This window comes from Elephantulus edwardii, unplaced genomic scaffold (genome assembly GCF_000299155.1).
Source record: "Elephantulus edwardii isolate Elephantulus edwardi_28Jun2011 unplaced genomic scaffold, EleEdw1.0 scaffold00023, whole genome shotgun sequence".
NCBI classification, from domain to species: domain Eukaryota; kingdom Metazoa; phylum Chordata; class Mammalia; order Macroscelidea; family Macroscelididae; genus Elephantulus; species Elephantulus edwardii.
The window spans coordinates 12,038,267-12,054,698 of NW_006399773.1; the positions used below are offsets into that span (position 1 = coordinate 12,038,267).

Consider the following 16,432-nt stretch of genomic DNA (forward strand, 5'->3'; position numbering starts at 1 on the left):
TTTTGTAAAATCCATTAACCTACCTCATTAACCTAGCTATCTTTAAAGCAGTAGAATATTTGTAAATTAATATTTTATACATAAGCACACAGGAAAAGTTACATACATATTTGCAGTCTGGCATATATGAGAGGTAGTTAATTTGCTCACAAATAGTTTCCTTAATTTAATCAGTAATTGGTTATGGAGATCATATGATCCATGGGAAAGTAAAGGTGCTTTTAATGTTTCTTCCACCTAACATCTAAAATAATATTAATTATAAATTTAACATAAACTTTATGGATTGCTATTTTTTTGCTACTTTTTCGATGAACAGTTTTATTTGATAAGCAAAACCTGTCAAGTTGTTAAAAATGAGTTACCTTTTGATTTTGTACAAAATGGTTTTGAGTTTGGGTTTTGTTTTGTTTTGTTTTGTTTTTTTTTAACAGCACAAATAATTCATGCATGCAACGAGATCAAGCCTCTTAGAGGAGGTTTACGGTTTGAAAGGATGGTGGTGGGTTCTGCTTTATTTTTGTCTTATAGCTAGAGGCATAAAACAGCATTTTCTGCCTGTAAAGAACACTTTCAATTGGAAATTCAAAACATATCGAGACACACATCCTGCTGCCTTGCTAACCTATTTTCCAGGGTCATTTTCTTTCAAGTGCAGTTAAAATTTTTCTCTGTCGAACTGAAGTATGTACCAGAGGCTCTTGGGATTTGAATTCACCATTCCAGACTTTTATCTAGAGCAGGTAGCCTAAGTGAATTTTCTGTCTTGTGAAACTCCTGCAGTGAGGCCACAGAGGGGAAAATGGAGCTAAGTACTGACAGATGTGCCACAAGCCCCTGTAATGTGAATCAGGGTTGTGGTTGGGAAAAAAATATATATAATTTTCTGATCTTAAAGGATATATTTTGCAGAGGATAAGCTGTTCACTGCTACCTTATCCGCTTTAATACTTTTCACTAGAAGGTGGATTCAATACCTTTACTTCCCCAACGATATAGTTCCCCACTATCACCCTTTAGTCTTTTTCTATAACAGATTGCAAATTCTATTTATTCAGGAAGGCCACTAAGGAGAAAAAAAAAAGAAAAAGAATCTTAATGTGGATAACCTTCAATCCTCCCTCCCTCAGCTCTAATTTAATTGCCTACCTGTAAAAAAAAAAAATCACAGCAGTGGTTTAAATTCCCCTTCTCTTTGATTTATTCTTAAACAAAGATTTCTGATTATTTTGAGTTTCCGGAGCTGCAAGGAATAGTTTTGGAGAGGTGAATGACTCCTGGCTTTTCAGGGTTTAGCTGCAAATGTGGAAGTTTCTGCATGGGGTCTAAATACAGCCCCCAGATTTATTTCACTTAGTCCTGGTGCGTTTTAAACTTTAAATACTTTCCAATGATTCGGAATAGAAACAATTTAGCTTTCCTTGAAAATTTGGGTGAACTGACACATGCAAGCCCTCCACGGTGAGTTGCAGCTACTCTTTTAGAGCATGTGTTTGTGTGCTGTTGGATTCATTCTCACTTATAATGACCTTATACAAAGTAGTAGACCAGCACCATCTTGACAGGAGTATATCGCTAGTAAGTTCCAGACACTAACCTTTCAGTTAGCAGCTAATAACATACTCACTTACGAGTAGAAAGATCTGTTGTTGTTGGGTGCCCTTGAGTCAAGTAGGTGCCCTCAACTCAAGTGTGACTCGGCAGCACTGTGAACTATAGCTCTGAATTGTGTCTGACTCTGAGCCAGTCTGTCTCTGACATACTTATTGTCCCCCATTACCTCATCACCCCAGTTACTGTGTCAATCCATCTCATTTGGGGTCTTCCTTTCCTGCACTGTTTCTCCACTCTTCCAAGTATGATGTCCTTCTCCAAGGATTGACACCCCAAAATATGTCAGACAGAACTTCAAAATCTTTGTCCCCAAGAGCAACCTGATTTCACCCTCTCCAGGACAGACCTGTTTGTTCTCTTGGCAGTCCATAGTATGTCCAGTGCTCCTCTCCAAAACCACAACTCAAAGTTTTTCTATCACTCTTAGTCATCATCCTGCTCTCTAATGTGTAGCAAGTAATTACAAAGACCATGGCATGGATTAGGTGCATCTTAGCCTCTAGGCTGACATTATTGTTCTTTAACACCCTGGAGAGGTCCCAGGACAGGTTTTCCCAATACAATTTGTCCTTTAATTTCCTGACTGCTGGTGCCAAGATTGTTGATTTTTGACCCAAGCAAGCTGAAATGATTAAGTCTCAATGTCTTTTCTATCTATTATTGTGCTGCCAATAGGCCCAGTGGTGAGAATCTTCGTTTTCTTGATGTTCAGCTTCAATTCATACCAAAGACTGCAGTCCTAGACCTTCTGCAGCAAATATTTTAGGTCCTTTTCAATTTCAGCAAGCAAGATTTTGTTACCTGCATAACAAAGGTTGTTGGTTAGTCTTCCTCCAGTTCTGATGCCACATTCCTCTCGTGAAGTCCAACCTCCCAAATGATCTCTTCCACACATAGGCTGAAAAGGTATGGAGATATACATCCCTAATGCACTCCTTTCTTGGTTGTGAACCACACAGTGTTTCCTTGTTCTGTTCTGATGACTTCTTCCTGGTCCAAGTATATGTTTCACATGAATCCAATTAGATGTTCTGGCTTCTCATTATTTGTAGTAACTCTATAAACAGTAGATCTGAACCTCGTTCTATGCTGTGCCATTCTCACAATCTCTGACACAGTTAAGCTCATTGCTACAGTCACTGTGGAAATCCACCTGGTTGAGGGTCGTCCTCTCCTTCATCATCCCTTCATCTTTCCAAGTGTGATGTCCCTCTCTCCCAGAACTAACTTCTCCTAACAACGTGGCCTAAGTATGTGAGATGAAGCTTCATCATCTTTGCCTCGAAGGATCACTCTTGCTGCACCTTCTCCAAGATGTATCTGATTATTCTGGGCAGTCCATGGGATATATCAGCACTCTTCTCCAGTACCACAGCTCAGAGGTATTGTATTGATTTTTCTTGTTATAGTTATCATTGTTCAGTTCTCGGATGTGTAACATTTGGCCTAAAACTGTCACACCTTAAGGTCTTCAAACTGACTTGATTCTTAATAATTTAGAGAGGTCCTTGACTATAAAAACAAAAACAAAAACCAAATAAAAAAGAAAAACAACAACCCTAGGCTCCCCTAAAGTTGGAAGGTTTGGCCACTGTGTAGTTCCCTTCTCATGTGAAGCCAAGTCTTCAGTTATAGCAATACTATAAAGTTGATTTTAACTTTGAGTGATCCATCATTGGCTTTCTGAGGTAGACTGCCCATATTTTACCCAATGAATGACTGGTAGTGGATTTGAACTCTCACCTTCCCATTAGCAGCCTGGCGTGTTATACACTGTGCTATCAGAGCTCCAATGTATAGGAAGCATTTAATGCCCACTGTCAGGAATGAAGGAATATGTCCTTCGTGGTGTGGTGGGTTAAAAATATTACTGGAGCTCTTTTCCAGTCTAGGCTCCGGACCCATCCAACGTCGAGATGTTGATGCCCAAGAAGAACCGGATTGCTATATATGAACTCCTTTTTAAGGAGGGGGTGATGGTGGCCAAGAAGGATGTCCACATGCCAAAGCACCCCGAACTGGCAGATAAAAACGTGCCCAACCTTCATGTCATGAAGGCCATGCAGAGTCTCAAGTCACGAGGTTATGTGAAGGAACAGTTCGCCTGGAGACATTTCTACTGGTACCTTACCAACGAGGGTATCCAGTATCTACGTGATTACCTTCATCTGTCTCCTGAAATTGTTCCTGCCACCTTGCGCCGCAGCCGACCTGAGACTGGCAGGCCACGACCGAAAGGTCTGGAAGGTGAACGACCTGCAAGATTGACTCGAGGGGAGGCTGACAGAGACACATACAGACGGAGTGCAGTGCCTCCTGGTGCCGACAAGAAAGCCGAGGCTGGGGCTGGGTCAGCAACTGAATTCCAGTTTAGAGGCGGATTTGGTCGTGGACGTGGTCAGCCACCTCAGTAAAGTTGGAGGGAATTGTTTTGTGTTGAATAAACATGTAGTCAGAAAAACTTAAAAAAAAAAAAGTATTACTGGAATTCTGTCTGGATTGAGCAGAAAAATTCTTCCTTTAAGAATTTCCCCACCTACTAGGGTAAATCATGAGAACAGTCATGCTAAATATGATTGGTATATTTTTTGAAGTTTTGAAGGATAACAATGGTGCCCAACCATTATAGCAACTGGAAGAGAGATAGTTGCTGACTGGATACTTTTCTCAGGTCCATTAACATATGTATGTTCTTAGATTTAATCTATGTTATGACCTTGTTGGCCCCAATTCACAGATGAAAAGTGAGTCTCAAAGTTTTGTGTGTGGTGATAAAAATAGAAAGTGGCAAACTCAAGTTTTGCATAAGACTGTCTATATTAGAGTGCTGTTTGAATACTTTAAAAATTTGTATTTTTGATAATGACCAGTGAAATACAGATATCTCTGAGAGTTAGCTGTTTAGTGAAAACCACATTTTAAGATTCAACCCCACCAACTCATTTATTGAGGGGTTATAATCTTTACAATTTTAGGTACATGACAGAGTTATTTGGTTTATTCTCACAAACTCATACTTAAATGAGAAAACTCATTGCTGTCAAGATGATAGAGTAGAACCTCTCCATAGGGTTTTCAAGACCATAACCGTGAGGGAAAGAGGACGCCATGTTTTCTGCTGGTGAGTTGGAGCTTCCAACCTGTCCTTTTGAAGCTGAGTATTTATTCTCTGAACCACCAGACCTCCTCTTAAGATCCTTATTCTTCTAGCCTCAAGTTATAGAACTAGAATCACAGAAATAATAAATTTGGCAGAGTTTAAATACTGAAGGATAAGTTTTCAAGTCTAGAGCTCATATGCATTATAAAAGTGTTGTTTGAGATACATAATAAACGCTAAGGTACATTGTTAAAACTAAAACTCATTGTCAGAAATAACTCCTGGCTCACCCTACATTGGATTTCCAAGGCTATAAGTCAAATGAGAGGAGCGTGCACATCTTTCTCCCTACGATACACTGCTGATTCCAAACATCTCTATGGGTACAGCTTTGGGGTTAGCAGCACAATTCTCACTGCTTGTATAACCAGCCTTCCCTCAATATGACATTGACAGAGTTACATCAACAGCCTTGTAGTTTTGTCTGGGTATCCTTTCTGAGAAAGAGCTCTATGGCTTAGTGGACAGAGTTTTGCTCTACCAAGGTTTACCAAAGGCAGGTGATTAGAATCCCCCAGCTACTCCATGTGAGAAAGTTGGGCAATTGCTTAAACTGCGAACAGCTGGAGGGTAAACAATGCGTCATAGTTCCAATTTGAAAGCGATGAAGTGTTCTTTTTGCTTTTAAAACTTTCGCTTGTTTGTGTTTTTTGTTCCTGAGTCCCTAATAGGGTCCAACAGGGGACTTGAACTTGCTAAAAATCGTGCTACTGAAAGGAGTACTAGACATTATATCCTATAAGGTTGGTGTCTGCTCGATAGCACTTCCCTCTAGAGATCTGACAGGAATTCCTTTTTTTTTTTTAATTTTATTATTTTTGTGTGCGTGTACCGTCAAATCAGATCTGACTGGTACAGGAGGAGATTGCCCCTCCTTCCCCGGCAGAGCATCTGATGGATTCGAACCGTGTGCCTCTGGGATTGTAGTTGCAGCTCCTTGCCACTAGATCACCAGAGCTCCCCAGGAATTCCTTTTTTAAATCCAACCAAATGGTGTTTCTCGTGAGTATTTGTCATCTATTTCTGAACAGATGCACTCACTCCATGTCTTGTATATAAATAAACTTTATTTTACAATGGAATGTCCTTAATTGTTAATTAATTTTTAACAAATATTTTTTGAAGGCCTTCTTGAAATGGGCGTTGTGGTAATGAGGTCTATAGAGTTGTGCTACTAACCCAAAGGTCATTTCTGACTTGCAACTTGAACCCACCTGTGGCTTCAAGGGAGCAAGATGGGCAATACCCTTTCGTGTGATGTCTGGCCTTGGAATGTTGATGGAAGGTCAGCCACGGATACGCTGTTACTCCACAGCACTAAGTGATTTTTCTGTGAAATGCACTCCTCTGTGTTTGCAAAATATTAATTTTGGTCTCTGGCATCCACTTCATAAACAACATGCCTTCAGAAATTCTATGAGCTTTGATAAATGTCAAAAATTGTAGAGGGACTCCGGGCCTTTTGTTCATAGGATTGCTGTGAGTAGTGCTCTACTTAAAGACAATCAACAACAACACCCCAAACCAAGTATCTTCCATATATTGTTGATGTTACATGCTGTTGAGTTGATCCCAACTTACAGTGACCCTGGGTGTGCATAGTAGTGCTTCTCCATAGACTTTGCAAGCCTGGGTAAACTTCTGGAACTAAATTCTAAGGCTTCTCTTAGAAGATGCTCTTGAGTTGATTCAAACTGCTAACCTTTCAGATAGTAATAACGTGTGCTGCTCAGGAATTTTCAGTTGCCGTCTACAGTGCATTTTGATTTAACCACCAACCCCATATTCCAAGGATATGCAAGTATATGTGCTTTTAAGTTCAAAGTTTGATATTTTTTTGCAAAGAATTGAATTCCAATAAAAATATAAACAAGTACTTTGCATAAATATAATACATAAATAAAATGAAACAGGATTTTATGATACAAAAAAGAGTTGCTGTCTTCAGAAGGCGAATTCTCTAAAATGAGGGACCAGTTTATGACTGGGTCCCTTATGTGATAAATGTTAGGACAAGGATGGCGTTGTAGCATACCTAGTTTATGGGTGTCTGTTACTCTTGAGTTGGGTCTGATTCATGGCAACCTCACATATGTAGAGCAGAACTGACTTATGGTATTTCCAAGGCTGCAATCTTTCAGATGCAGATTGCCAAGCCTGCCTTCTGTGGTACTTCTGAGTAGATTCACATTGTCAGTTTTCCCTTTCAGATAGTAATCCAACTTTTTATGCCACCATGGACCCCATTACCATGTAAAAGTTTCACCCAGATTCCTGAGAGTTGGGTATGTGGGTATGTTGCCAGTGTTTGCAAATGGGTTTTGACTGATGGGCTCATTAGGAAAATAATATGTAGGAGGAATAAAAGTGCTAAGAAAATTTATTGTCTATTTTTTTCAAGGTCCCTATCAGATGCTGTTTTTATTTAATTATGGCTTTCATGAAATCTTGCAGAAAAGTTGATTTTTTTTTTTTAATTCATTCATTGATACCCATTTTCCTCCCGGCTTCCTCCTTGCCCTTCCCACAATTCACTGTGTAATGCATGTCTTGTTCCAACAATCTATTTCTTTCAGATAGTCCTTCTAGTCACCTCTTCCAGTGCAGTGCTCATAATCTACCCATTCTTCTTCTGTCCTGACCCCAATGTCCCTTCTATTTTTATAACAGTGATCTTATGCATTATTTGTCCTTTCATGACCAAGATAGCTCACTCAACACTGTGCAAATCCTGTCCAAACTCACACAGACTAAAGTAAAACACCTGAACAGACTCATCAGAAATAAAGCAATTGAACAGGTCATATAAAACCAAACCAAATCAAAACAAAACTGCCCAACAACAAAAAGTCCTAGACCAAATGGCTTTGCCAGAGAATTTTATCAAAGATTCAGAGAAGTTGTTGTTAGATGCCATCAATTTGAGTACAACTCATAGTGACCCTATGAATACCAGCTCTGAACTCTGTTCTATCCTGTGTCAGTCTCAACATCTTTGACTCACCTGAGCCCTTTGCAGCAGTTCCTGTGCTAATCAATCTTCTTAAGGGTCTTCATTTTTTTCACTGACCCTCCATTCTTCCAAGTATGATGTCCCTCTCCAAGGAATAATCTCTCCTAGCAACATCCTCAAACTATGTGAAGTCTCATTATCTTTGTCTCTAAGGAGAACCATGGCTGCACCCTCTTTATGGCGTATCTGTTTGTTCTATTGGTAATCCAAGTGATATTCAGTACTCTCCTCTGAACTCAAAGACATCACATCTGAATCTGTGATATACTCTTTTATCACAATAGCTTTTAAAAAAATGAGCATTGCAGAATATACTACATGGTTGTATATAAGATTTTGAAAGAAATGTAAGCAAGTGATAATTTTATGAGTTCAGTGCGATGGAATTTTCTCTAGCAATAAAAATGCAATGACTTTTCTATAGTAGAATATTGGAGAACTTAAATATTTAAGTTCCTAGTTTCTTTAACCAAGCATTAAATTTAAGTGCTATAATGAGATGCCAGTGTGTGTGTGTATAAATTTAAATTAATGATTTTAGGATACTATAGCATTAGTTTTCTTAAAACATGGATTTTTTTTCTATAGCCTGATAGTCCTTATCTCATATATTAGTTCTTAGGGATTGAGTATGAAATGTAGGTTTCTGTTTGGGATGAAAACTGTGATTACAATTCAGAAAACACAATAATTTTCTCTACTATTGCAGAGGAATTCCAGTGTCACTAATCTGAATAACATACTGTCTCTACCCTGAAAGAGGTTTTAATCTCCTGTGAATGTAGAGAAAGGTAAGAATGAATAGGTACAGTACATGTTAATAAATTATTTTGCCACAAACATTTAGGAAACATTTATTCATGCATAGGAATACCAAAATGATCTTGTTTTGTTATGCACTATCAAGTTACTTGTAATTCATAATGATCCTATGTACAACAGCTCTGACCACTGCTCTATTTTGAGCTAGTTTTATTGTCTCTGACACACCTATTCCCATTACCCCAGTTACTGAATCAATCCATCTCATAGAGGGTCTTCCTCCCCTGTGCTGTCCCTCCACCCTCCCAAACATAATGTCCCTCTGCAAGGACTGGTCCCTTCTGGCAACATGCCCAAAATACGTCAGATGAAACTTTGAAATCTTTGCCTCCAAGGAGCAGCCTGGTTTCATCCTCACTAGGATTAAACTGTTCGTTCTTCTGGTAGTTCATGGTATCTGGTATTCACTTATAAAAGGTACCATAAAAAGCATTAAGAAAGGTTTTGTAAGGATTTAGAGAAGGTTTAGTTTATAATTCAAGTTAATCAAAGCCATTCCTTTACCGACTTAGTTTTCCCAGACTGTAAATCTTACCATGAGGAAACTATTTCAAATATCTTCTATGGTGCAGAGCAGCTGGTATGTTTAAACTCATAACAGTCAGAAACTAGGGATGATAGAAAGATAATTGATGCCTTTGAGCTGTGGTGCTGGAGAAGAGTGTTGAATATACCATGAACTGCTAGGAGAACAAACAGGTTTGAACTGGAGAGGGTGAAGCCAGCATGCTCCTTGGAGTCAAGGATTCTGAAGCTTCGCCTTACATCCTTTGGGCATGTTGCGAGGAAGGACTGGTCCTTGGAGAGGAACATTATGTTTGGGAAAGTGGAGGGATGGGGCAGGAGATGAACACCCTCTATGAGATGGATCGATTCTGTGATTGGGGTGGTGGGAATGAGTGTGTTGGAGGCGGCTAGGTTGGCACAGGATAGAACAGCGGTTAGGGCTCTTGCACATAGGGTCTCTATGATTCACAAGCAACTCGATGGCACATAACAACAACAACCATCAGGTCTGCTTCATTCAAGCTTCTCACTTCTTTGTGCACTGAAACTGGCTCATAGATGATCCTTTATCGGCTTCCTAAGGCTGTAATTTGCATGGTAGGAGATGGCTCCTCTTTCTCCTTAATCACACTAGTAGATTTAAAAAGCAAACAAACAAAAATTCCTTCAAGTTAAGGATGTAAAAATATTGACATTTTACATAGTCTTTAAATTGAATTTTATACAATGATTGAGAATTGGTGGTTTTGGAATATATTAGTTATATATTAATAATACCTATGTCTTTTAGGAGTCACTGAATTCCTCTTTGGTATTCTTGGTGTAAAGCTCTTCCCCTCTCTATATTTCCTCTTGTTTCCTGCTTATTTCTCCATGGTTATGAACATTCTATATCAGCCTTTAGAATCAGTGTTCCTGAACTGTAGCAATATAAGATGGTGATATGATGCCAAGGCTTAGTCGAAGGATTATATATTGAAATCATTTCCAAATCAGATATTTTACATTAGAAGAAGGATGCAAGAATAAAGGTTTTGTCACAACTTGTCATAGATGTGAATATGGATTGCCATTTGCTTTTGGATAAAAAGTAATTTTTTTTTTTTGCACAAAGTTGTCTACAACATGGTTCCTTTATCAGTTTGCCTTCTCTCCTGGGGTTGTATTTGTCATTTTTATTATGAGCTTTTGTTATCTATTTGCTGTAAAGCAAACAAATTGTTCCTGCATGAAATAATGGCGATGTGACCTCAAGCTCCTGAAGACAGAGGTGCTCTTTTTCCTTATTGCTTGAATATATTGGTAGGAGCTTAGTTTCTATTTCACATAAATTTAAACTTCTTTATACATTTATCTTACTTAATGTTAATGATAACATATTAGGTTACACATGTGATTCTAGACTGCCTATCTGTTTTAGGATTGATCATAGTACAGTAATTACTGTCATTATGAAATCAATCACAAAACCAAGAAAAATCGTGGATATTTGTATAAGATGGGATTTAGTGCTTTGATATATTTGAGAGGTCATTTAAAAGAAATTGGAAATGAATAGCTGCTGAAACTGAGGTTCAGCCTGTTATTTCAAGGAGTGTAATGCCACAGGATAATGTCAACACTCACAAAGAAAAAAGTAATTGACTTAAAGCAAATTAACTCGAGGGCTGTATCAAACATTTTTGTGGTTTATGAAAATTTGACTGAGTGTTGTTTCTTCTTCATTCACTCACTCATTGCCGTCAAGACAGAAACAACTCATAGCTGGCCCTCCACTTGGGAAGAGATTGCCCTTTCTTTTTGGAATAGCTGGTGCCTTTCTTTTTGGAAATCTGGTGGAGTTGAACTACTTGCCTTTGGGGTGGCAGTGCAACTCCTTGCCACAAAGCCAGTAAGAGAGAGTATTCTTCTAAGACAAGAAGCAATACCTGATTAATTTCATTTCTATTAAGAGTAGTGTTAAGAAGTTTTCCTTTTAGTGTTAATTTCTTTGAAACTTGCATGGTTGTTAATATCACAGAAGAACGTTCCTAGCATTAGTGTATAATGTGTGTGTGAGAGTGCGAGTGTGTGTTTGTGTGAGGTTTTGTATGTGTGTTTAGAAAACAATAGCCACTGCCCCTGAGTCAATAGTGACTCATATTAAACTTATAAAGCAAAGTAGAACAGCCCCATAGTGTTTCCAAGACTGAGCCGTTGTGGGTGCAGACTGCCACACCTCCTCTCCTGTGGAAAGGCTAATGAGTTGAAACTATTAATCAACACTACCAGCAGAATTCCATATACGTTTCAGATGTAGAAATAATTACTAGGTACAGAATTAATATTGCAGATTTTTAGGCAGACAGATATAGCCACTTATGAACATGGTCTTGGACTACTGAGTTTAGGCCCTTTTTATTTCTTTGTACATTTTTATACTAATTGGAAGTTGAAAGAAAAAAAACTAACTATAAACATACAGTATATAATTCCAAAAATGGCACAACAGAATAATCCAAACAAAAAAATATTAAAAAATAATCCAAACAAAATAATGATACAAAAACTCCTAGGTAAGTGTGTTGGCATACTTTTCATGCATATCTAATGAAATAATCATTGGTGACTTTGAACCCATGTCCAGTTACACAGCATTTTCATTAGCATCACAACACATGATAGGCTATACCACGAGGGCTTTCATAGGTGCTGGGATATGCAGGTCAATAATATGCTCTGGGCTTCTCTTCTGGGGATTTCATGAAAGAATATAATCAATGGGTATAAAAATTTATTTGTAGCACAACTCCAGAGGATTAAGTGCCTTAAAAAATAAAGTGGAATGAGAGAGGAAGCCACTGGAGAGTGAGTATATGCTGCTATATGCCCAAGGTAGTCAGAGGAGGTCTGAGGAGCTAGAACATGAACTGTGATCAGGATGCAATGAAGAAAGCAGCCAGACATGTGAGAAGCTGTCTGTGAGGTCTGAGAAACAAACAAGTGTGTCCGTCTAAGGAATCCATGATGACCAGAACAGTGTGTGCATGAGCACATGCAGTCATGCATCTGGAAAACTCAAACAATAAGCCCACTGATTTACACTCCTAGTGAGCCTCCAGCAGTTTTCTGAGGAAATCTTTACCACAGGGCACTGCCTTTCTTTCTCCCATGGAGCACCTGGTAGATCTGATCCCCTGGCTTTTTAGCAAGCAGCTTGTTAAGAAACCCACTGTATCACTGGGTGATGAATAGGATGACTGAAGAAGAACTGATCCCTTTGCATTGTGTTGCTGGAGAAGAGTATTGAACATACCATGGGCTACCAAGAGAAAGAACAAGACTGTCCTGCAGAGGATAAGACCAGGCTGCATCTTGGAGGGAAGGATCTTGAAGCTCCATCTCACATACTGTGAGAATGTCATCAGGCACTGCTGGTCCTTGGAGAAGGACATCACGCTTGAAAGGGTCTAAGATCAGCAGAGGAGAGGAAGACCCTGAAGGAGATGAATTGACATCGTGACTGTGGCAATGGGGTCAGGGATATAAGAGACAGATTCTCTCAGGATAAGACAAGGTTCAGGGCCATTTTCATAGCATTACTATGAGTCATTGAGTCATAGTCAGCTTGACAGCACAGGACAACATGTCCCCCGGGAATCCTGTGGACAGATATCCTGTGTAATGGTATGCATTCATGGCATGGCAGTAGAATCTGAAAACACAGTAAGAAAGGATGACGGTAATTTTATATTCTTGTTTGTTTGTTTGTTTGTTTTTTAAATTTAGGTTGCTTATTTTTCATTTCAATGAACATCTACAGAGATTTTGGGATTCCATTCATTCATTGTTGCACCCTTCTCCCCACACAAACCCCTCCCCCCTCCCCGCTTTTGCTCCTCTCCTTGAAAAGCAAAAGAAAAACTCCCTCATTGGTACACAATCCCCCCCCCCGCACCTCCCCAAACCCCACCCCCTACCCCCAAATATAATCCACTCTGCAACCCTCATTGCATACTCCTACGATAAAAATAATGCCCTAAAATATTATGGCATTGAAGTCTATGGGGGAGAGAATAGTCTAAAATATTTTATATTCTTAATAGTTTTGTTAGTTGTTAAACTTCCCTATGCTTGGCATTTTCAAATATTGGTATTTTCAAATATTTTAATGACATGCAGATCTTTGTTCTTTAAAATTGGCAGAAATACCAAAATTAAAATGACTGTAGGTGAAATGGACAGGTCTGTAAATAAACCTGGCAATGTAATTGCCTTCTGTGCAAATGTACACGAATTTAAGCAGATCTGGAAGCTACAAAAAAGCGAGATTATGCTCGAGTGTATTAATAACATTTTAAAAAATCCAAAATGCTTTAAAACATTTACCTAATTAATTTTTATAATAGGGTAAAAGAAAATATCATTACTTACTTCTTTCATAAATAAATATTTCTTTGTAATTTTTCACTTCCAAGAAGTGTTTGCTGGATACATGGCTAAGAGCTATCATTATACTTGATCTGATTTCCTTGGTTCAGGTCACTAATAAGCAATTATATTCATTTATGGTTACTGGGATTTATTAAAAGAAATGTGGCATAAGGACTGGAAAAAAACTCATCAACAACCTACATTATGCAGATGACATGACACAAAGTCGCTTGCTGAAATAGAGGAGGACCTGAAGTGCTTGCTGTAGAGGGTCAAGGACTATAGTCTTCAATATGGATTGAAGCTCAACCTCAAGAAAACAAAGATTCTCACCACTAGCACCATGATAGATGGAAAAGAGATTGACGTTGTTAACAATTACAGCTTTCTTGGCTCCACAATCAACACTTTTGGCACCAGCAGTCAAGAAATCAAAAGACAAATTGCACTGGGGAAATCTGCTGTCAAGGACCTCTCCAGAAGCAAAGATATCAGTCTAGAGACTAAGGTGTGCTTGATCCAGGCCATGATATTCAGAATTACTTGCTATGCATCCGAGAACTGGATAATGACTGAGGATGACAGAAGAATTGATGTCTTTGAGTTGTGGTGCTGCAGAAAAATAATGGACCGCCAAGAGAACAAACAGATCTGTCTTGGAGAGTGTGAAAACAAGTTTCTTTCTCCTTGAAGGTTATAATTTTGAAGCTCCACTCACATATTTTGGGCACGTGGCCAGGAGACACTAATACTTGGAGGATGCCATCATGTTTGGAAGGGTGGAGGGACAGCATGGGAGAGGAAAACCCTGATGAGACAATTGATACAGTAACTGGGGCAATGGGAGTATGTATGTAGGAGTCAGTGGCATTGTCTCAGGACAGAACAGGCATCAGAGCTGTTGTACAAAGGGTTGCTATAAGTTGTAGGTGACTCGATGGCACATAACAACAACAACATTTATGGTTTTTCTTGACCACATAAAAATATGCAAAGTAGTTATAATGTTTAATATATTGACTTTGCTTTTTAAAAAATTTTCCATTCTGGACACTTTCAATATGAAATTCTAAGTGATGACAGTTTCTGTTATATACCTTTGAGTGGGCCCAGTTCATAATGACTCTGTGGCTTTACCTTGTTCCTTGCAGACCTCATAATCTTTGCTGTTGAGCCTGTTACAATCACTATCATACAAAGACTGTGTGATGATATAACTTGCAAAATAATAAGCTGTGCTTAAAATTGACCTAGCAAGTGTCACAATTGAAAGCAAACTTTTATTTTTCCAATTTGGCTTTGGCAAATAAGTAACTAAAGGCAGAAATTATAATTACTGTCAGAACACCTTAATACAAGAGAAAATGAAATAGTAAAATGATTTGAAGGTAATGAGTTCTAATTTTTTAGGTGAACTTTTAGAAAACCTGCCCTGGAATTTTGAGTGGCTCGGATGTAATGACCAGAGAAGTACATTTAGCATGGAACGTTTGAAGCATAGATAGATGATAATTTTAATAACTGAGACTGACAGAAGAGATTCAAGGCCCTGAGCTATATTCTGAAAGCACTGGTCAAGAGTCTGTGCATGAATGTTTTTCAAGTATTTTATAGGCTCTTCATTCAGTATATATTATATCTGAAAATGCCTCAGTTCCTCTCCACTGAGCACTGATAAATTTATGAACAGTTGGTGTAATTTTAATCAGAAGTGATGGCCTTTAATTCTGCACTTTATTTATCAGAGCTGAGCAAGATCTCTCTGTGCTGCTTTGTATCTGATACCTTTTGGTTCTCTTTTGTGCACATGGAGTTGCTACAGTAACCAACCAGGAAAAAAGCATGGGGTTGGTTCCCACTCTGATTTCATAAGCCAAACTTTAAAATGTTGCTATTTATATAAGATAACTAATTAATTGGGCTGTCTATTCAACATCATGATCTGAATGTGGGAGGTTAGAGGGCCATGAGGACTGTGAAAGTATTTACATAATTTTGCCCATATTTCCCCTTTAATGTTACTGAATTTTCACCACTAAATGTGATGGCATAGTTTACAAAGCTTTTTGTGTGTGGGGGGGTTTTGTTTTTTTGTTTTCTTATTTGACAACATCAAACCACAGTTCTACTTTTTTTTCTGTGCAGAACAGTGGAGGCAGTTAGGAATTCATAAGAAGTTCCCCCCCATCCCCCCACCCCTGAATACATTATAACTTAAATGCTAAAGTCAAGGGATGATCCGTCAGTTTTCCTTTCTCTCTGATGTGGAGAATGATGTTAAAGTCTCTGAAACCCCTTATCTCTCCTGCTCACTTGGGAGTTTTAGAAGAGGGCCTTGAAGTATGGCCAATTTTTATTTTCTGATGCAGCCCCTGCAGGCTAGGAACTGGGTCAAAAGCTGCTGACCTTTTCTGTGAACAATTTCTTCTGGTGATCAGATAGGAAAGGCTTTTTTGATGGTCAGTTGGTGAGTTAGAGTTCTGGCAAGAAGGAGTCAACATGGCTTGTCACATTTGTGTAGCATGAGAAATAAACTTTTATTTAAAAAAAAATCATTTCAAAATGTCCCAAGACAACCTAGTAGAGTCATTTTCACCAGCTGAAATTTTTGAAACTGCAAGTCCTTGAGAGAATTTTTCAGAGGGTTAGATGCTTTGAAAGTTAGCATTTATTTTGAAGTGTTATGTTTGGGGAAAACTTTTAACTGGTATTCATTCCAAGGAAGGGATTATGTTCTTCACAGACAACATTAAGATATTAAGAGGATTTCAGCTGTTCTAGACAACTAGTGCCTTAGTGGTAAGAATCTGTGCTGCAATCCTAAAGGCACGTTGTTCAAATCCTCCAGCTTTTCATGGGAGAAGGATGGGTGACTATCACCTCTGAAAACTCACTGTAGGGTT

At 38.6% G+C, this 16,432-nt stretch overlaps 2 protein-coding genes across 5 annotated transcripts in view; both read left to right on the forward strand.

Moving 5' to 3' along the window:
* PCDH9 (protocadherin 9) overlaps positions 1 to 16,432 on the forward strand; it is a 1,403,702-nt gene that overhangs the window by 65,074 nt on the left and 1,322,196 nt on the right. The gene's annotated exons all lie outside the window — the stretch shown is intronic.
* Positions 3,531 to 4,028, forward strand: LOC102857742 (40S ribosomal protein S10-like). The gene has a single exon (XM_006882717.1). The coding sequence runs from the start codon at positions 3,531 to 3,533 to the stop codon at positions 4,026 to 4,028; it is 498 nt and encodes a 165-aa protein (XP_006882779.1).

Bases quoted from the DNA above. Each gene is read 5' to 3' on its own strand.
- LOC102857742 (XM_006882717.1), top strand. From the start codon at position 3,531: ATGTTGATGCCCAAGAAGAACCGGATTGCTATATATGAACTCCTTTTT.